The following is a 21,989-nucleotide window of genomic DNA, read 5'->3' on the forward strand; positions in this document are numbered from 1 at the left end:
TAACAAAAAAAACAGTAACAAAAAAAAAAAAATAGACAGTAATAAAAAAAACTAGAGTGCAATAAAAGTACAAAAAATAGTAATAAAATAAATAAAGTAAAAACACAAGCCATGTATGTAATGTACACAACAAAATAAGAAAGGAACTTAAATAAGAGTAGTAATTCACCTGAAGTAGCAATACTGCACTAATAAAATACTGGCAACAAGACTGAGTTGGCCTAGTGGCTAACGTATCCGACTCTCGATTGGGAGATCGCGAGTTCTACTTGTGATCGGGTCATACCAAAGACCATCATAAAAATGGTACCTACTGCCGTCTGGCAAAGCACGCTGCAATATGGATGTGAGTGGGGAAGTCAAACTCTCACGGTTACCAGGGGACTAGCCCCCCCACTGTAACCCTGGCTATGTAATAGGTGAGAGGCCGCGGGCTATAGAAATGGAGATCGGCTGCGCCATATGGTGCGGGAAAGGACTTTAGACTTTTTTTTTTAAATTCTGGCAACTGAAATAGGAATAGAAATATTGCACTAGGTAGTGAATGTTATTGCACAGCATAATATAACTAACGAGGATGTGTGTAAAGCAATGGTATGGACATAATTGTACACAACAATTATGAGAGTGAGACATGACATGAATAAGAAAATACTTGCAAATGAAAAGGATATTGTACCAAATAGTAATATTGTTGCACAGCATAAGTAGATGATGGCGATGAGATGCAGATAAAGTGACAAAGTGACAAAAAGGTGATAGTGACATTGAGAAAGCAGTGCTACATTATGTCAGGCTGTCATTGAAAAGTCTAAATTTTTCGATGTTTTTCATTATTTTGATGTTTTTAGTATATTTTAGTATAATCAAATAGTTTCAATGTTTTCAGTATTGTAGAACAATATTGAAAACATCAAAACTATGAAATAACACATGGAAAATATATGGAATTATGTGGTAAACAAAAAAGTGCTAAAAAACCAAAATATATTTCAGATTCTTCAAAGTAGCCAGCATTTACCTTGATGACGCTTTGTACACTACTGGCATTATCTTAACCAGCTTCATGAGGTCGTCACCTAGAATGCTTTCCAATGAACAGGTGCCTCGTCAAAAGTTAATTAGTGCAATTTCTTGCCTTCTAAATGCGTTTGAGCTCAAACTGTAAATAGTAAATAATAAAAATACAGTAAATAACCCTATTCCACAACTGTAGTAATCCATATTATGTCAAGAACCGCTCAACTAAGTAAAGAGAAACAACATCCATCATTACTTTGACATGAAGTGTCTTTTAATTAATAAAAATAAACAAAAACCATTGAATTAGAAAGTGTATCCAAACTTTTGACTGGTCCTGTAGTACATACACAAATCTATAACAGGTATTTAAAATTAGTTATTCCACTCCAACCATACAGTGCTTACTATGACACGGACATGAAATAAGTGGCACTTTGTCGTTTTATCCAAATTTTGCACCAAAAAAGTAAAAACTTTCTAGTTGCTTATACTTTCCCTGAGGTTTTGTCAAGTATATGCACGATCAAGCAGAAATGGAGGCACTTCTGTGTCTATGTATGTTGATACAAAAGCAAATTCTTCCCGTCCATCTCTAAAAAGATGACGTACAGATTTAGTGCTTAATTTAATTTAAGATTTTTATGAAATCGTAATCATAAGTGAGTTTTGAGGAAATGGTTTGTTTATTCCTTAGTACGGGAAAAACCTTCAAAAATTCTTATTTGTTGTAACTATATCTATGTATAGTACTACACTTGTGGTGGACAGAGATGAGGTTGAATACCACTGGAGTATTCCTTTTTAAAAATTTAATAAAATTATACTTCTTATCGCTCAGTTGATAAGCCAACAGTTGATGACCTCACTTGAGTCTGCTCAGCTTGGCTTACAGTCTTTTCTCTCGTTCTATAATAGATAACATGGTTTAGATAAAAACTTGGCTTTGTTTCCACAGGCTCGCAGAAGAACCACCACACAAATGGAGTTGCTCTATGCGAACAGCTGTGAGCCTGGCCTTGACACGCCCAGTGGAGAATTCACCAGCCCTCTCCATCCCATGGCTGAAACTCCTGAAGGTGGCACAGATGAGTCTTTGAGCAGTACGCTCAGGGACTACATGCTCCCTGCTTCTGCCTTATCTACTAGAATGGGTGGCCTGTAAGTCGGGTAGCAATCTAACAGTTCAGCCATGCATGCACCAGGACTTCTGTTGCTTTAGCTTTATGTTTGCCTGAAGCATTTGCTTAGCATCTATTCTTTTCCAGCACTTTTCTTATGCTTATTACCTCCATGGCATGATTTATTCCTGGAGTGCGGCAGCTAAACTTTACCGCAAGGGCTTGCTAATTAGCTGAAGAGTTGAATCAGGTATGAATCAAACCATTAGTCCTACAGGACTGCAACTACCAATCTGCTTCTTAAGTTCGATTGCCATCATTTGACTTCGAAACCTAATGTAATAGCCTAAAAGGATCTTACAGTGCAAAAAAAAATACTTAGTCATTGTCTGACATTTTATCATTGTACGTGGGATTATTTTTGTTCGCATCGGCCTGTAGTATTTTCTGACATTAGTAAATACATTAATAATTTAAACCACTGTAACCCTGACACATTGTGACCAAGAAATAACAGTTACTGAAGATGAATGAATGAAAGCAGTAAATGCATCACACAGCACCATTTATTCTCGCATGTTAATGAACATTTGTCTCGCAAGCTTCTGATCTCAAGGAAGTGAACAGAGCTTGCCTTTTATTTTGTCCCACAGGAGCCACGTCCTAATGCACACCTCTACATTCATCGCACTATGTCTAAAACGGATACAATACGGTTTGCATAAAATAACTTGCTTTACTGAATAAAATTCTTCCTCTGTACGTTTTAGATATGTCAGTGGCCCTGAAAATTGATTTTATTGCACTTAAGTAGAGTTGAGCCGGATACTCGGCTGAAACGAGTATCTGGTACGGATAAAGCACTTTTGCCGAGTACGAGTATTATACGAGTAATACGAGTCAATATCTGTGCTCGGCTTGAATGAAAATCCTCACACAGCGTCACAGCGCCCCTCCCCTACACACACCGCTCTGCTCACTCATACAGAGGACAGCTCTCTGTCTCTTTCCGTTAACGTTTCGGGTTTCTTCAGCTTCAAGTTTGTTTTTATTTCAGTTTGTACTTACTTATAACCAGTAGAGTTCTGGTAAACATGGGTTCGTTCAGACGTGGTGCTTGGTAGAAAGCGAATCACGTTGCGTCTCTGCCTGTCTGAGATTTTTTTTTTCTTTTTTTAACCGTCGGTTAAAAACAGGGTTTTTTTTTTACTTCACGCATTGAGTGTCTGACACTTTCTTGCTGTAATTCATGTAAAAATAAAGGTAGTAGTGGTATAAGTATTACAAATTAAGCTACACACACACTCTCTCTCTCTCTCTCTCTCTCTGCTGGTCGTCGGAGTTGTTTTTTTTTTTTTTTAACTGTCAGCTGGCTCTAACCAGTTTTATTTTACTTCACGCACTGAGTGTCTGACACTTTCTAGGTAGTAGTGGTATAAATAATATTACAAATTAAGCTACACACACACACACACACACACACACACACACACACACACACCTGGTGTGGAAATAAAAAAGAACCAAAAAAAAAAAAAAAATCACACTGATCATAAAAAAATTAAAAGTTAAAAAAAGTTATATTGAGTATGAAAACTCTTGTTCATTACATTTCATTTCATAATTGCAACCACATGCATTGTATTCATTGTTGCAAAGCTTGTTCTGTAAATAGTTCGTTTGCTATCGTGATCAAAACCATTGATCTGAAGCTCAATGCTGATGCTGTCCTGTAAATAGTTTTCTAATCAGCAATAAATATAACAATTTCTGATCAACCCATATCAATTGCATGCTTAAAATAACATACTGGTTAAAGCCCCGCCCGTTTCAAGACAGCCAGGCCCACTTCCGGGTTAGGCCCCGCCCACTCCGAGTACGGATACAGATAATGCTGTACTCGCTCATCCCTACAATTAAGTTTGAAACATTTTAAATTGCTGACAATTAAATTGTAAGTATCTATTCATAAGTGTATGTTGAGATGTAAGTTTCCACCTTTCTGTTTTGAACACCGTCCCTGTGTCTGAAATTGTTCCCTACTCCCTATATAGGGAATTACTATATAGAGGACTATATAGTGAGCTCACTGGTAAAATGAAAAAATGCTTTCGGACACTACTCCGTCGCGCTGGTATTTATGTCATTACTGTCACACAATTAAAACGTCCCAGATCACCCAGCTAACGGGTTTTCAAAATAATAAATACATGCATGTATTTTTGTGATAAATATATATTATACTGAGCGTATTTCCCACATTAATCAATACAAAGTATCTGCATCTTTCATTTTTTTAATCAAGGCTGAATACTTTCTTCTTTGCCACTGCCTTTTATTAAATCAAATTTGAGACTTTTAATTTGATTTCTTTCAGCATGACCGCAATGCATGATGGGATATATTGCCTGGGTAGTGCCCTACATAGTGAGTAGGGAGCGATTTCGGACACAGGGCATGTGTTCTCAAGTTCACCTAAAAGTAGACTGCATACAGTTAGGCTATAGATCATTACACAAGTTTTTTTGCTGAAGAACTTGTACAGTGGTGTTTGAAAGTTTGTGAACCCTTTAGAATTTTCTATATTTCTGCATAAATATGACCTAAAACATCATCAGATTTTCACACAAGTCCTAAAAGTAGATGAAGAGAACCCAGTTAAACATTATTGCTGCACAAGGGGGTCACACCAGATACTGAAAGCAAAGGTTCACATACTTTTGCCACTCACAGATATGTAATATTGGATCATTTTCCTCAATAAATAAATGACCAAGTATAATATTTTTGTCTCATTTGTTTAACTGGGTTCTCTTTATCTACTTTTAGGACTTGTGTAAAAATCTGATGATGTTTTAGGTCATATTTATGCATAAATACTGAAAATTCTAAAGGGTTCACAAACTTTCAAGCACCACTATATGCTCTATAATGTGCACATATGAACTCCTGGCTCGGCTCTGCACAATCTGATTTCCTTTATAGGCCTAAAACAACAATTACTGAATCTTTTTAATCATGTAACAGGTTTGTATGCTCGTTCTGTTTTGCATGGTGGCTTCCATTTCCCTTTTATGTTTTTTTTTATGTTCAGTAGGTGTTTGTGTTTTATTTTATGTTTCTGTCTTTTACTTCTTCATTAATGAAACTAAAACTAGAAACTCTGGCTCCAGACCTCCGTCGGGGCTGGAAAAGCGCATGCCGGAAGCCTCCCCTCTCACCCGCAGGAAGACCTATGACAAGGGACAAGCAGCAGCCGACAGGGCTAAAGCCCAAGAAATCAAACAGTAAGATCTAGCACCATCCTAGTGGCTGGAGGACAATCCTGCTCCCTCTGTCTGTGTGAACTATATTTCTGTATAAATTGCCTGCCTCATTTGGTGGGCTGGAGAGCAGTACACACAGAAGAATCTCAATTTGGAACTGAGCAATTTTTCTCCCGAACCATTTTCCCTGCTTTTGAAGAAAGCATGCTGTTTTGCTGAGCCGACGTTGCCTGGTGTGAGCAGTGCTACACTGAATGTCTGACAGCCGAGTCTCAAATCAGTAAAAGGCTTCTTTTCCAGACAGCAGCACATCGTGCCTTGAATAGCACAGTGTGTTTTTAGGCCCAGTTGGTGCCTGCTTTGTGGCCAAAGCTATGCCCTTTATACACACGATCATGGAATTTAAAGTGTGTCGCTCTGAACATTCAGTGTTCAACTTGCCTGAAAGTCAGAAACAAATATTTACCCAACTCAGATAGCTAATCTTGCAATAACATGCTCTAAACTGCACTATACCTGCTTCTGGAGCTGTCCAGAACAGAGACCCAGCTTGAGCTAAAGAAACCTGGCTTTGGCATGGTTTGACCATGGTAAACAACATGGTTTGTGCCTTTTGATTGCCCTGTTTTGTATTTTTTTTTCCTTTAGTGATCGGGGTTAGAGTATGATATCCTATCTCACTGCATTGAGAATTAGACATAGCTCATAGTCTAGCTGATTGTGTGTGTCTATGTTCCTGCTTGTTCATTTAGCATGATGAGTGGAGTTCAGGGCAAGCAAGGTATTTTCATCCATTTGACACCATGGTTCATGTGATCCGAGCCTCACACAAAGGAAATATGCAGAGGGAGCTTGTGAGTTTAAATCCCAATGATGCCATTGCCATTTTTTATCCAGGAGCCCAAGAGAACAAAACTGATCCTGCTCCGAATGGGAGGGGTGGTGTACTCATTCTCCCCTGTCAGTCCGAGCAACGTATTCGCCGATTGTCATCGTATGTAAGTTCATGTATGCGGAAGAGGGACGTTAGCTCTGAGAGTGTTAAGCTGCCCTGTGATGCAACATGAGCATTCGTTTGAAAAGTTGTGGTTGCTGGTTTCATATATTGAGGAGAAACTATGTATTAGCCTAAGTCGATAGCTGACCTATGATGGGGGAGCTAGCTAGTGGGAGGAACTGGTAAAGAAGTAAATTGGGAGAAAACATAGCAAGAAAAAAATCAGAATCACACTTAATTTGTCTTGTCATATTGTAATCTGCTCGCAGAGTATTGCGTTGACATTACCCAAAAATTAACACTGGGCAAATATATGATACATGGAAATAACTGTGTACTGTATACATGTCACAAGATTAAACATGTAACGCGTTTCACTCTATATACGTTAATGTGCCTAACAGTTATCAAACTGTGACAATATATTAACAATAATCTCATATTTTTGAGACACACAACATTACAATAGAAATATTCTTTTATATTATATGGACATGAGGACATGAGTGTTTTACTGGGAAATAAACCACTCGTATTTTTCATACATGCTACATCTGGGACATGGAGAACCAAAACCGGGACATAAATCTCTACGTCACTCGTGAGGAAATCGATGAATTGTTTTGATAAATTTGGGTACTTTTTGTTTGGGAATGTGTCTATATAATAAGAACAGCATCACACGTTGGCTTGAAGATATGAAGTTTATCTTCTCGTGTTGAAAAACTTGTATTTTTCATACGAAATATATCGTGGATCTGAGTGACATACTTTAATATTGGCTGGCTTTTCTTCGTGGTATATTTTTCAGATATATTTCATTCAGCTAGCATGATACTGAACGAGTCGAAGACGAGTTCAGTATCATGCTAGCTGAATGGAATATATCTGATATACTACAAAAAAAGCCATTATTATTATTATTATACATACTCTCTTCACATCAACATTCTCAAAGGCCAGTGCTGGCTTACCCGCAAGTTGGCACTGTTAGCGTGGCAGTGAAGTCACCTACAGCCGGTGTAGCGTTCATCAGTAGCACAGGCTAATGACTGAGAAACTAAGATTTCTGTCCCAAGACCCTTCTTCGACGCATGCTCGCCGCAGCATTTTTCACTCAGACTTAAGTATTCATTTCCCGATGTAATTTACTTAGTTAATTTTAAAATCAACATTGACAACTGCACACAACAGAGCGACCTGGCAGCCAAAATTCTCTTTAAATCTTCCGCTTTTAACGAAGCAAACCTTGCGGCCATGTTTGTTTACAAACTGTCAGTCACTTGCTAACACGGAAGTTTTACCTCTCCGACGTGTCTTCCAGTTTTTTTATGTCTGTTGGTATGTTTTTCTCTTGTAAATATGCATGAAGAATATATAATGAAGTTTTGGTAGCCTTTCGGGTGTTCAGCGCATCTTTAGTTTCGGTTTATTTATTTAGTGCTTAAACCTAGCATTGGATTTGCCTCGTCTTCTCCCTCCCGGCCGACAAAGAAATGATTGTGTGCATGCACAGCAGAAAAGCTTCTCATTGGCTCTTCACATGAGCTCCGATATGTGATGTCATGTTGTCTTGATAACGTGCGATATTATAACAATATTGCACGTTCATTCTACATTGGGGAGAGTGGCGTAATACATGGAGGATAAGTGATATGATAATATTGCATACCATCAGTAAGCCTGCTAGAAGGGAATAGAATACATGTTTTTATTCCATGGAAAAAGTGTCTTGTATGTATAATAATTCCCGATATTTAACTCTGATGGCATCACTCCCAGTGTTTTCCCGCTAACTAGACACGTGTAGTCAACATGGCGAACTGGTTCAAAATTTAAATTCTTTTGATTAACTCGCACATTTTTTGTGGATGTGTCCATATAATATAAAGAACGTTACATGGTGGCACAAAGATATGAAGTTTATCTTCTCGTGTTGAAAATATTTTCACTCGTTTGCTTTTCTCACTCGTGAATATATTCATCCCTTGAAGATAAACTTCATATCTTCACACAGCCGTGTAATATCCTCTATATATTTCAAGATTGAAGATACGCTTAAGCTTATCCAGTATCTGTTCTCACACACTTGTTCATGTTATTCCTCTTCTTGGAAGGAATCCGTGTAGGACCCACAGAGCAATAAAGTGGTTCGGCAAGTGTTTGTTCTGCCTTTTTAAAATTAGCATAGGTTCTCTCTGGACCTGAGACGCAGAGTTTGGCTCTTTTTCGTGAGATGAAGGTCTGTGGGTTTTTTTGTTTTGTTTTTATTGTTTGTTTAGTTTCTTTTTATGTTGCAGCATGCAGCTGAAATGCTGAACAGTGGTGCATGTATATCCATGCATGCTCTGTTATAGTGTTATCCTTACAGATCACTATATTTAAATGATGGCTGCTTTTTGCGTGGAGAAACGCATGCAAAATGAATCGCTTGCTGTGGATGAAATCAGCTCTGCTTCGTCTGCACTCAGTCTGACAGTTTGTATGTGTGTATTTCTCAGAGGAATGATAAACCCAGTACCTGCATCGAAGAGCAATCGTGGTGGTACTCTGCAGTGTGTGCATGTGGCTGAGGGCCACAGCAAAGCTGTGCTGTGTGTGGACTCCACTGATGACCTCCTCTTTACTGGATCTAAAGGTCTGATCACGTGTCTGGCTTCGGTCCTGATGGCTGGCTTTCAGACCACCTCTGACTATCCTTTTGGTTCACTTGGTGTTACTGAAAAACTTTCAGAGCATTCTCCTGACTCAGACTTCAAACTTTTGTCTTCTCCTGTAATGATAATTTTTACTAGTAATTTTATAATTTACTCTTCACATCTTTTCACTTGGATGACATTGAAGGAGAGCCTTAATTTGTAGTGCAGCCAAATACAACAAAAAGAAAAAAAAAATCAGATAAAACCAAGGTATTTTTTTTAAAAAAGCACACTTGCAATGAAATATATAATGTAAAAAAAAAAACAACAAAACAAAAAGAATCAGTAAAGCAATAATAATCAGCTTAAACAATAAAAAAAAACCTAATAATAAATGTAACTCGATTGTGTCGGGTATTGACAGTGTGGGCAAAAATAAAAACGTAAACAGCAGTGTGGGAAATAAGGCTGGACCGGCAAACATTTACCAGTAATTTTCGCATTTGTCCGTCTGTATTTCAGAAACATTAAACTGGATGGCCCATGAAAAATTGTAAAGATATGGGTCTAATCTACATCATGTCATAACATGGCCTATGAAACGGGGGCCCCCGTGGGCCCGATTTTAAAAATTCATAACTCGGCCACCGATGGTCCTAGCCCCGCCAAAACTCACAGGCACATCCCTCTCCCTGAGCCTTTTTGAACCAGCCCAGGCATGGCCTGCTACGACTGCGGCTCAGCCTTTTATTCACCCCAGAGCCCCCGAAAAACTTTAACATGAGCCCTGGCTTGAGCCAGCCTTTAAAAATTCATAACTTGGCCACCCAAAGTCCTAGCCCTGCCAAACTTTACAGGCACCTCCCTCTCACCGAGACCTTTTTAAAGGAGCCAGGCTCAGCCTGATCTGACGTCAGGAGCAAGCACGGCTCACAGAAAACTTTAGCCCAAGTCCTGGCTCGCTCGCGCGCATGGATTCAATAAATTCATAACTTCAGCCACCGAAGGTCCTAGCCCCACCAAAATTTACAGGCACCTCCCTCTCCCCGAGTGGCACACTAAATAAGACAATTATACACTTAGTATTCACTGTTGCTTTTATTGTACGATGCAGTTGAACTAGTGTTTTTGGGTTGACAGTATCTGATTTGATCCAGTCAGTTGATTTAAGAGCTCAGTTTACATGAAACTTTGCAGTACAGTATTATGTTAAGTGCCAAATTGCCAGTCAATGGTTATGTTGTTATTATTAGGTGTATTTTTTTCATTCATGAGAATGACACAGTCATATGCTTTGTAGGATATAAATTTATATTTTAATAGAGTTTTTATTTTCTAAGTTCTAGTGCAGCAGATTTGAGTCTGAATGCCAAATGATATGACCATGTCTAGTTTTGAGTCATTTTAAAAGTCACTTAGTTCCAAAGTTACTTGGAATCTCGAACTCAAAGTTTAACTCTATTATGTAAGAAGAGTTGTATTGTTAATTACTAAATTTCTTATCAACTTAGTATAAAAAAGTCCTTGTTGACATAATGTTTCATGAGTGTTATTATAGTACTTATGTATGAGTACCAGTAAGTTGGAACCAACTGGATCATCCTTGGGCCCCCATACTTTTTTCTAGACATGGAACTGACCTTGTGTGCTACTGTTTTCTTGGGTAGAACTTTAAGCATGCTTTTCTTGAATCTTCTGACATTTTATTGTAAATTATATTCAATTTGTAGTATAATTAGCAACTAATGTCTAGTGTTATTTGGCCTTTGAAGATCACAAAAATGTGCCTGGAAATAGCTGAGAAGCCATCTCCAGGTATCTAAAGCCCTTCAGCTTCTGGGGCCCTGAAGTGGGCCCCAGACCCCCAGCCACATTGTTCTGGGCCTGTGGCCTGTTATTCGGACAGGCTGAAATTTGGATGGACAGACATTTCAGACTTGTCTGTCCTGTGACAGTCTGCTTAAAATTCCTTATTTCCCCACACTGAACAGGGTACAATTAAAGTGAAGTAAATGGACAAAAATAAGGAAAATAATTAAAATAACTAAACAGTCAGTTTAAAATGAATTATTATACTAATGAAGGGTAACATTTAAAACAAAAGTTAACTAGTAAAAAGAGAAATGTGTTTGAGCTGTTTTTACACTTTAAATAATATTATTTAACGGCCTTTAAGCAGTGTTTTAAAAAGCAAGTTACACATGTTCACTGAAACCCACTACTGGGCTGTTGTCATGTGATTTTTGTCATATTTCTCTAATCACTTCATTGTCTGTTCTCCTCCTCAGACCGTACGTGTAAGGTGTGGAATCTGGTGACTGGGCAGGAAATCATGTCTCTGGGTGGCCATCCCAACAATGTGGTGTCAGTACGCTACAGCTCCAGCATGGTGTTCACCGTCTCCACCTCCTACATAAAAGTGTGGGACATCCGCGACTCGGCAAAGTGCATCCGCACCCTCACGTGAGTTCTCTCAAGCCCCACAGCACATACTGTAATGCAGCAGCCTCAACGTTTAGTAAATACAGAGTGAATCCAAAATAAACAAAGTCCAATACGGAAATCCAAATCCAACAAGGCTGAAGGAGGAACGCAACTCAGGGCTGACTGACTGAGTCATCAAGACTTTGCAGTGAAAGTGTGGGACAGTTTAAATAAGCTGCAGTAAACATGGCAAACAGGAACATTACTAGCACTGGGGCACTGGTTAGTAATCAGAAGACCTGTGGTGGATGGGTGGTGCAATTTGGCAAGTAAATCATACTGCTTAAAGCTTGCAAACATTCTATAAATCCACTCTAAAGTTGATCAAACTGTTTTTGAGTTCTCTTCAGGAAATCGTTTTGAATACACAGACATTACAAATTACACTACTCATTACAAAAATGGTCTCTGGTGTAGTACTGTAGTTAGCACTGTCGCCTCACAGCAAGAAGGTTCTGGGTTTGAACCTCACGGCTGACGGGGGCCTTTCTGTGTGGAGTTTGCCTGTTCTCCCTGTGTCTGCGTGGGTTTCCTCCAGGTGCTCCGGTTTCCCCCACAGTCCAAAGACATGTAGGTTAGGTAAAATACCCAACCACTGAGGCTGCACAAGCCAGTGCATACTTAGTGCCGGGTAAATTGGGAAGGGTTGCGTCAGGAAGGGCATCTGGTGTAAAAACCAATGCCAAATCAAATATGCAGAACAGATCCTCTGTGGCGACCCCTAATGGGAGCAGCCAGAAGATGATGATGATTACAAAAATGGTCCCTATTGCGCTTTTTTAAAAGAAAGATAGATAAGCCTTTGTCATTGTAACAAGTATCATGTACAATGAAACTGTAGGTGCACCAAATGATTAGTGCATATTAAGAATATTAGTAAAACCCAACACATACAATCACCCATTAAAAAAAAAAAAAAGTGAAAAGCTAAAAAAAAAAAAAACTCATTGAGTTACTATTATACTATTGGTACTATTACTATAATTTGATGGCAATGTAAATTATAACATGACATACATAGAGGTGATACTACTACTACTTCTATTATTATTATTATTATTATTATTACTACTACTACTGCTACTACTTCTATTATTACTGCTACTACTGCTTCTATTATTATTACTACTACTGCTACTACTATTACTGCTACTACTACTACTACTACTGCTACTTCTATTACTACTACTACTGCTTCTGTTATTATTATTACTACTACTAGTAATTCTATTATTACTACTACTAATACTTATACTACTACTATGACTTATACTTCTACTACTTCTACTATTACTTCTACTACTACCACTACTTCTACTGCGTCTTCTACTGCGTCTTCTACTGCTATTACTACTGTGACTTCTACTATTACTTCTACTCCTCCTACGACTTCTGCTGCTACTACTACAACTACTTCTGCTACTCCTACGACTTCTACTACTACAATGACTATTACCACCCCAATTCCAAAAAAGTTGGGAAAAAGTACAAATTGTAAATAAAAACGGAATGCAATAATTTACAAATCTCAAAAACTGATATTGTATTCACAGTAGAACATAGACAACATATTGTGATATCACGAGAGGCTGGCTGGCTTTCGGCGGGACCCTTCAATCAGTGCAAGGACACAAAGGTTAAAATAAATCAAGATTTTTAATGTTATGCCAGGAAATTAAACAGAAAAGGTAACTCAAAGTTCAATGTTCAAACGAAGATGGATTCCCAAAAGTCAAACTCAAGCAATGTATCTGGCTTTAGAACAACAAAATTATAGGCAGGTTTCCTTCAGTCCAATATCCCGTTCTCAGAACAAACAAAATCTTCTGCCTTACTTTGAGTCCAGTCAACAATCCCTGTGGTCTTTAGCCCGGCAGCAGCCCAGTAGCAGGCATTCATAACCCAGGTGAGTCCTTCATTGCAAAATCCTTCAGGTAAGAATTCCAGATAAGCTTTTCAACAAATTCTCCACCCAGCAGGTTCCACTCAGCAACGGGAGTCCATGAACCTCTCTCCTCCACATTCACACTGGGAGTTTTGAGCTCTCACAAAGCCCTCTTACTCATTAGGCCCTTATTGGCCTCAGGTGTGTTGCCGTGTTGGGTGCTGAGGGTGAAGTTCCCAACTCCACCACCAGATGGAGTTATAGCTGCCAGAAGTTGGAGCCATCTGCATGTGACGTAGCGCCCCTCGATGACGCAGCCTCTCGGGATATCACAATATCAAATGTCAAAAGTGAGACATTTTGAAATTTCATGCCAAATATTGGCTCATTTGAAATTTCATGACAGCAACACATCTCAAAAAAGTTGGGACAGGGGCAATAAGAGGCTGGAAAAGTTAAAGGTACAAAAAAGGAACAGCTGGAGGACCAAATTGCAACTCATTAGGTCAATTGGCAATAGGTCATTAACATGACTGGGTATAAAAAGAGCATCTTGGAGTGGCAGCGGCTCTCAGAAGTAAAGATGGGAAGAGGATCACCAATCCCCCTAATTCTGCGCCGACAAATAGTGGAGCAATATCAGAAAGGAGTTCGACAGTGTAAAATTGCAAAGAGCTTGAACATATCATCATCTACAGTGCATATCATCATCAAAAGATTCAGAGAATCTGGAAGAATCTCTGTGCGTAAGGGTCAAGGCCGGAAAACCATACTGGGTGCCCGTGATCTTCGGGCCCTTAGACGGCACTGCATCACATACAGGCATGCTTCTGTATTGGAAATCACAAAATGGGCTCAGGAATATTTCCAGAGAACATTATCTGTGAACACAATTCACCGTGCCAGCCGCCGTTGCCAGCTAAAACTCTATAGTTCAAAGAAGAAGCCGTATCTAAACATGATCCAGAAGCGCAGACGTCTTCTCTGGGCCAAGGCTCATTTAAAATGGACTGTGGCAAAGTGGAAAACTGTTCTGTGGTCAGACGAATCAAAATTTGAAGTTCTTTATGGAAATCAGGGACGCCGTGTCATTCGGACTAAAGAGGAGAAGGACGACCCAAGTTGTTATCAGCGCTCAGTTCAGAAGCCTGCATCTCTGATGGTATGGGGTTGCATTAGTGCATGTGGCATGGGCAGCTTACACATCTGGAAAGACACCATCAATGCTGAAAGGTATATCCAGGTTCTAGAGCAACATATGCTCCCATCCAGACGACATCTCTTTCAGGGAAGACCTTGCATTTTCCAACATGACAATGCCAAACCACATACCGCATCAATGACAGCATCATGGCTGCGTAGAAGAAGGGTCCGGGTACTGAACTGGCCAGCCTGCAGTCCAGATCTTTCACCCATAGAAAACATTTGGGGCATCATAAAACGGAAGATACGACAAAAAAGACCTAAGACAGTTGAGCAACTAGAATCCTACATTAGACAAGAATGGGTTAACATTCCTATCCCTAAACTTGAGCAACTTGTCTCCTCAGTCCCCAGACGTTTACAGACTGTTGTAAAGAGAAAAGGGGATGTCTCACAGTGGTAAACATGGCCTTGTCCCAACTTTGTTGAGATGTGTTGTTGTCATGAAATTTAAAATCACCTAATTTTTCTCTTTAAATGATACATTTTCTCAGTTTAAACATTTGATATGTCATCTATGTTCTATTCTGAATAAAATATGGAATTTTGAAACTTCCACATCATTGCATTCCGTTTTTATTTACAATTTGTACTTTGTCCCAACTTTTTTGGAAACGGGGTTGTACTTCTACTACTACAACTTCTGCTACTCCTACGACAACTTCTACTACTACTACAACTTCTGCTACTCCTACGACTTCTAATAATAATAATAATAAAACAGTCTAACACACTGTGCCTGAAAGAATACGTGTATTTATGATTTGTTATTCACTCACGATAAATTCCAGGGGGGTTGAATACTTTTGCAATCCACTTGATATTATGGCCTTCAACAAGGGCATCTCTTAAAACTACTGATTTACAGAATTCATGTTCTCAACCTAAGTGCTGAGTGCTATTGGAATGAACTGCACCAAATAAAGCAGGAATCTTTTTGCAAATGATCATGTGTCGTCTTGTCTTTCTCAGATCCTCTGGTCAGGTGAGCACAGGTGATTCGTGTGCCGCTAACACCAGCCGCACAGTGACTACAGCCGCTGGAGAAAACCAGATCAACCAGATCGCCCTCAACCCTACAGGCACAGTGCTGTACGTGGCAGCTGGCAACTCTGTCCGCATGTGGGACCTTAGAAGGTACACAATCTCAGATTATCAAGCCTAGACACACTACAGCTGTTTATGCTCTGACTGTATATGTTTGCATTCATGAAAGCATGCCATAATATGCCCTTCTACTACTAGATGTCTTCATATTGTCTCAAGTTGGTGAAAGGAATGTAATAGATGTTCTTTCTCTCTTGCTGTCTTAAGGTTTGTTTCAACAGGAAAACTTACTGGTCATCTAGGCCCAGTCATGTGTTTGACTGTGGATCACTCTGGCAACGGCCAAGATCTGGTCATCACCGGCTCCAAGGATCACTATATCAAGGTGTGTGTCTTCCCAGGCGATGTGGTGTTTTACACTACCTGGAAAACATTGTAATACATCCTATGAGCTGTTGGGAAACTGTCTGTCTGTGAAATTTGTATATCTTCATCTTTTGCCAATATACAGCTTTGATGAGTGCATTCTGTACTGCTAAAATGTCATTACGTTACTGGCATTCAGCAGACGCTCTTATCCAGAGCAACATACAACATACCCAGAGCACCCTGGGGAGCAGTTGGGGGTTGGGTGCCTTGCTCAAGGGCACTTCAGCCATTCCTGCCAGGAATCATTCAGCCAAGGGACTTGAACCAACAACCTTTTGGTCCCAAAGCGGCTTCTCTAACTATTAGTCCATGGCTTCCCTCTTTATGTGCTGTATATACTGTAGTGAGAATACAGTATATAGTGAATAGGAAATAATTTGAAAATTGGCCAAAGTGTGCATTAGAGAGGCATAAACTAAAAATGTTTGGTTTATGATTTTGTCAAGATATATGATCAAATGCTTCCTCATAAAACAGCACAGTTCACCTTATATGTTATGCTGATAAAATTACAGACTACTATTAGTTAGTATTAAAATTTTCCAGATATAAAAGCCTTCAGCATTATGGTTCAGAGTTTAAAGTTATCAGAGAATTTTAACCTGGATCGTTCCATCAGAGTGATCTAGTGCTGCTGGCTTTTTTAGCTTGCATAAATCAATGGACTTCTTTTTTTTTTTTTTTTCTCCAAGAGAAAATTGCAAAAAAAAAAAGACACTTTTTTGCCCATAATGTTCCCTGTTGTGTATTTGCAGATGTTTGATGTAACAGAAGGAGCTCTGGGCAGCATCAGTCCTACACATAACTTTGAGCCTCCGCACTATGATGGCATTGAGTCAGTGGTGGTGCAGGGAGACTGTCTGTTCAGTGGCTCCAGAGACAATGGAATCAAAAAATGGGACCTGGCTCGTAAAGACCTACTGCAGGTAAGCTCGATAAATCTAAAAGCCACCTGCTGTGGGTTAGAGAAAAGATTATTGTTCAGACATGCAGTAAGTGAATTCTGTCAAAGCTGCAGTACTGCATGTAAATTATCAAGCTAAATCAATAAAACACCGGAGAGTGAAAGGGAGCGTGTTTTTGAGTGCTCCCTTTGTCTTAATGCACGTATTGGATTGGAAAAGTGGTGTGTGTGTGTTGTGTTGTGTTTGAGCAGCAAGTCCCTAATGCCCATCGGGACTGGGTGTGTGCGCTGGGCGTCGTGCCAGGTTCTCCTGCCCTGCTGAGCGGCTGTAGAGGAGGAGTGTTGAAGCTCTGGCACACAGACACACTGAACGCGCTCGGAGAACTCCGGGGACACGAGAGCCCAATCAACAGCATCTCCACGAACAGCAGCTTATTGTTTACTGCGTCTGAGTGAGTAACCAGCGCACGCGCGCGCACACACAAACACACACACACACACACACACACACACACACACACACACACACACACACACACACGTGTACCCACAGGGGCTGTCAGAATGAATTTTAATGTTCAAATACTATTTACATTTTAATAATATTTACGTATTCGATAGCAAATAATCCATCACTGAATGATTTATATCCAATATCTCCTTTTCATTCACTTATGATATCCTTTTTATGACATGTTAATTTTCTTTCATAAAATAATAATAAAAATGACTAAAGTATGTATGCGAAAAGGGATACTAAAATGTAAGTAGCTAACATTATTTAAAACAGGCATTTTTTAGAGTCACTTATTTACTGCGGTTTAATTCTAAATGGATTCTTGTTGGGAATATTAAACCACAACAGGAAGAACATATAGTATGTTGTGAATATTTAATAGTTATTCCACGAAATCGAGACGTACATGAGGTGATAGCCAACGAGGCGCGTAGCATCGAGTTGGCTATAAGCCATGTATGATGAAATTGAATGGAATAGCTCTTTTATTATACCCACATTCACTGGATTTTGAGAAATGGAGCATTTTTATTTTTAGCAAATTTGATAAATAAAAACTTTAATGCAAAACGTCTGACAATCATTTCCGCTTAGAATGTAAGCAAACCGGTAAAATGACAGCAGCAATTTGTGAAAAACACTATAATAATAATTCTTGAAAAATAAAAAAGATACGTTCTTACCATCAAATACTTTTACTCCATATTTTGTTGCTTTTTTTGTATTTTTTGGGGTTTTGTTTTCGAGTAGAGGTTTTATTTCATCCTTGGTTGGTTCAGCAACACTCACCGCCATTTTGTTTTTCTCTACTCGCAGTATATGAGCTGATAGATTAGTAGTAGAGTAGCCAATCAGAGTGCGCGATTGCTCATATCCAGTGAACGTGGATCGAATAATATAAATTGTAAACAGGAAGTTATTTGAGATTATTCATAGTTTTATGTGGGAGTTTTGGCAGAACTGAAGTGGGGTTATTATTATTATTATTATTATTATTATTATTTTGCTGTGATGACCTGGTGTCTTGTCCAGGGTGTACCCCACCTTTCGCCCGTAGTCAGCTGGGATAGGCTCCAGCTTGCCTGCGACCCTGTAGAACAGGATAAAGCGGCTACAGATAATGAGATGAGATTATTATTTTGATGCTGAGTCCTCTAAGAAATGTAAAATCTACCTGAATATCAGCGATAACAAATATGAAAGCGCATAATAAAATTATAGCTGCATTGCTTTCATTTTCTTTGCTTCTAAAAATGATGCAATTCCACAGTTTATGTGAGACGAATGCATACCAGCGCTTGCTCTGCCTGTGGCATCATCCAGTTAATATTCCTATATTGAATGTCTGAAGAATTGGAATAGGCTTACTGTAGATAGCTGTGCAGCGCAATATTTTAACAAGCCTATGTTTGTTTTCCCCTGCCTGTACAGCGATCGGACAGTGAAGATCTGGCGTGCGAGAGGAGGTCTGGACAGCACTGACATGACTGATGTTACCGATGAACCTGGCAGCAACTGACTGTCCTCTTATGCCTCATGTGGCTGACGTCTCCTTGTACTCTCGCCTACAAAAACAGGACGCCTGATGTATACCAACATAGAAGAATAATGCCTGAATAAAAGTGGATATAAACGGACTGGAATCTGCTACTTCACCACAGCCACTTTTCTTGTGTGGTCTCTAAATGTGTCTTAATAGCGCATCAATGCTATGGCAGATGAGTGAAATCTCAGTACAGACTAAAGCTCCTTTAGACTCTGCAGCTTTTCCATATCGATCCTGATTAACCACCGTGAGAACCCTGCTGCACGGGGTTTAGTTGGATGTGATGAGAGAAGGAACCGGACTGTCTGTAGCTGGCTTCAGTAGGCCGGTTCTCCGAGCTCGGATATGAACTCGTGCTTTAGACCTTTGCACAAGCACTGAGCGCTTTACACACATGATGCATACTAAACAGCTGTAGCTTTGCATTAAGTGAACTAACTAATGGAATCACCATGCCTTTAAATTTCTGTCTATCCGTTTTAGCCTGAAAATCACTGGTGACCAAAGTGTGGAGCTCAGCTGTACTACAATCATTAACTTATGAATAAATACAATAATAATGCATTCTGTAGATATAGGACATTTTTCTCTCTCCTTCTCTCTTAGTCTTAAACCGTACTGACGCTGGATTAGTTTTACTTGTGAAGGTGCACGAATTTATTTTCACACTGTCCTAAAACTACTGTCAAGTTAAAATGATCTTAACTGGTAGAAAGGTCGTATGAACGTGATGATCGAGCACATTACCGTCTGTTTTGTCAAACATACTATAGCTCTCCCTCAGAAATACAAGTCCACCTGGGAGAAGTGTGCTGTGTTATTGTTACTGGGTGTTGTGTCTGTGGCGTAATTCTGACATGGACATCCAGGATATGACACGTGAATCCTGACTATCGAAAGTAATTTAGAAAAATTACATAGTTGCTTTATCCCGACCAATCAAATCCCTTACGATGACATTACTGAACCTGTCATAAACTGTGGTTGGTAGAAGAGAGCAACTGGACTTGCTTGAAAAGTCTTGAAGACGTTTCGCCTCTCGTCCGAAAGGCATCCTCAGTTCTGTCTGTCTAATAGGGAGTATCAAGTATTTATCCTGTCATGGATCATCATAGAATCCGAATCAGAATGCTGATGGCTGCATTGTAGGTGGCTGATAAAAGATGTCTTAGACACCCACCTCTGTTCAGTGATGGTCGTTCCAGGTTGACAAAAATGAACGATCCTCTCTGGCTAAGATGTCTGCCAGTTTTCTGGAAGTCCTTTCATACTCCTGCACCAGTCGAAGGGAACTCATCCCAAAGTGCGTAGAAACATATCTGTGAAGATACTCAGTCGTCCAGGTACATAGTAATCTGTGGTTGGTAGAAGAGAGCAACTGGACTTGCTTGAAAAGTCTTGAAGACGTTTCGCCTCTCGTCCGAAAGGCATCCTCAGTTCTGTCTGTCTAATAGGGAGTATCAAGTATTTATCCTCTCATGGAACGACCATCATTGAACAGAGGTGGGTGTCTATGACATCTATCAGCCACCTACAATGCAGCCATCAGCATTCTGATTCGGATTCTATGATGATCCATGAGAGGATAAATACTGGATACTCCCTATTAGACAGACAGAACTGAGGATGCCTTTTGGACGAACGTCCAAGACGAAAACGTCTTCAAGACTTTTCAAGCAAGTCCAGTTGCTCTCTTCTACCAACCACAGATTACTATGTACCTGGACGACTGAGTATCTTCACAGATAACCTGTTATAAATAAAACACGTCCAGCACACTACACCTATTTTCTCCAACTTTGACTCAGCTTTTGTGTTAAATGTCCTTGCTGTCTTCTTGTTAACACCTGGCTGGGGTTGTACTAGCTTTGACACCTCCCTTCCTATTTCCTGTACTGTGTGTATGTAATGGATATGGATATACTGTAAGAGAAGTGCAGTGGTCTGTGTGTTCTGGTGTACGTATCCACCTGCTTCTGTTTTTGTCACATTCATCTGTGGCATAAATACATATAGCCTGAATAGTATTGATGTATGTAGTTACCATAGATAACTCCAGTATGTTGTGCAATCACGTCTTAGCCTGTAGCTAACTCACAAACAGGAAAGCACTTGCCATATAATCAGAAACAGTGGAGCAGGATTTGAGAACACTGATTAGGAATGACTCTACAGTATATCAGTTTAACCTTCTCTTTCTGAGGGACAGAACTGTGTAGTGATTGATGGTTTGAGCTATATTTGCTCACTGGATGTGTTTACGATGTCCTGGTTTTTCACGCGGTTTGGAGCTGACTGATGTGTTAGCATACTAAAATGTCAGACGCCACATAAATGAAATGCCGTCTGTCAAAATCCTATGCCTGTGTGCATGTTATTGTTTGGGCAAATCTGACAGACTGAAATTTGACCCAGTGGACACTGCAAACTTCTGTCAAGCTGTTGTGGGTATTTGTACGGCCCAAACCAGGGCTTTGCAGTGGTCGTGCCTAACCCTTGTGTGATCTCTGTAGCAGTAAGCCATTTTGTCCACTGGAGGGAGGTCCTGTACCTCTGTTCTTCTAGATGATCTTATCAACTCCAATATTCCTTTTATTTGTGTGTGAGTCTGGCTTATACTTGAAGAATCAGCCCTGTGGACACTTGTTCATTTGTAAGAATCTGTGTTGTTCATCAATGTGCAGGTGCTTGTCTCCCGTCTCGCTTGGCTCTCGATATTATCATAACATTGCTGCACCTGGGCTCAGGACAGCGTAGTGGCTGAATAAAAGGCTAGACTGTCATTCTGTGCCGACTGCTCGTTCTATGACCTAGTCTTCATAACAAAAGCATGAACATCACGGCGAAGGTGAGATATTTATCACCTTGATGCACTTGTGACAACGTTATTCTCTTTGAAGCTATTTTTTTTCATTTCTGTCTGAATGGCGA

At 39.7% G+C, this 21,989-nt stretch overlaps 1 protein-coding gene across 5 annotated transcripts in view; it reads left to right on the forward strand.

Annotated features, from left to right (window-relative positions):
• Positions 1-20,395, forward strand: part of kif21a (kinesin family member 21A) — an 88,246-nt gene extending 67,851 nt beyond the window's left edge. For 3 of the 5 annotated variants that reach the window (XM_060914938.1, XM_060914941.1, XM_060914939.1), the window contains 9 exons: positions 1,979-2,181; positions 5,300-5,428; positions 8,906-9,042; positions 11,332-11,506; positions 15,588-15,752; positions 15,930-16,047; positions 16,847-17,017; positions 17,248-17,447; positions 18,944-20,395. In XM_060914938.1, the coding sequence (XP_060770921.1) occupies positions 1,979-2,181; positions 5,300-5,428; positions 8,906-9,042; positions 11,332-11,506; positions 15,588-15,752; positions 15,930-16,047; positions 16,847-17,017; positions 17,248-17,447; positions 18,944-19,031 (1,386 nt within the window). In that variant the 3' untranslated portion in view covers positions 19,032-20,395. The remainder of the gene's footprint in view (positions 1-1,978; positions 2,182-5,299; positions 5,429-8,905; positions 9,043-11,331; positions 11,507-15,587; positions 15,753-15,929; positions 16,048-16,846; positions 17,018-17,247; positions 17,448-18,943) is intronic. The other 2 variants (XM_060914940.1, XM_060914942.1) reach the window with 2 other exon arrangements.
• Positions 20,396-21,989: the final 1,594 nt, after the last annotated feature.

Source organism: Neoarius graeffei, chromosome 2, assembly GCF_027579695.1.
Source record: "Neoarius graeffei isolate fNeoGra1 chromosome 2, fNeoGra1.pri, whole genome shotgun sequence".
Taxonomy (NCBI): Eukaryota; Metazoa; Chordata; class Actinopteri; order Siluriformes; family Ariidae; genus Neoarius; species Neoarius graeffei.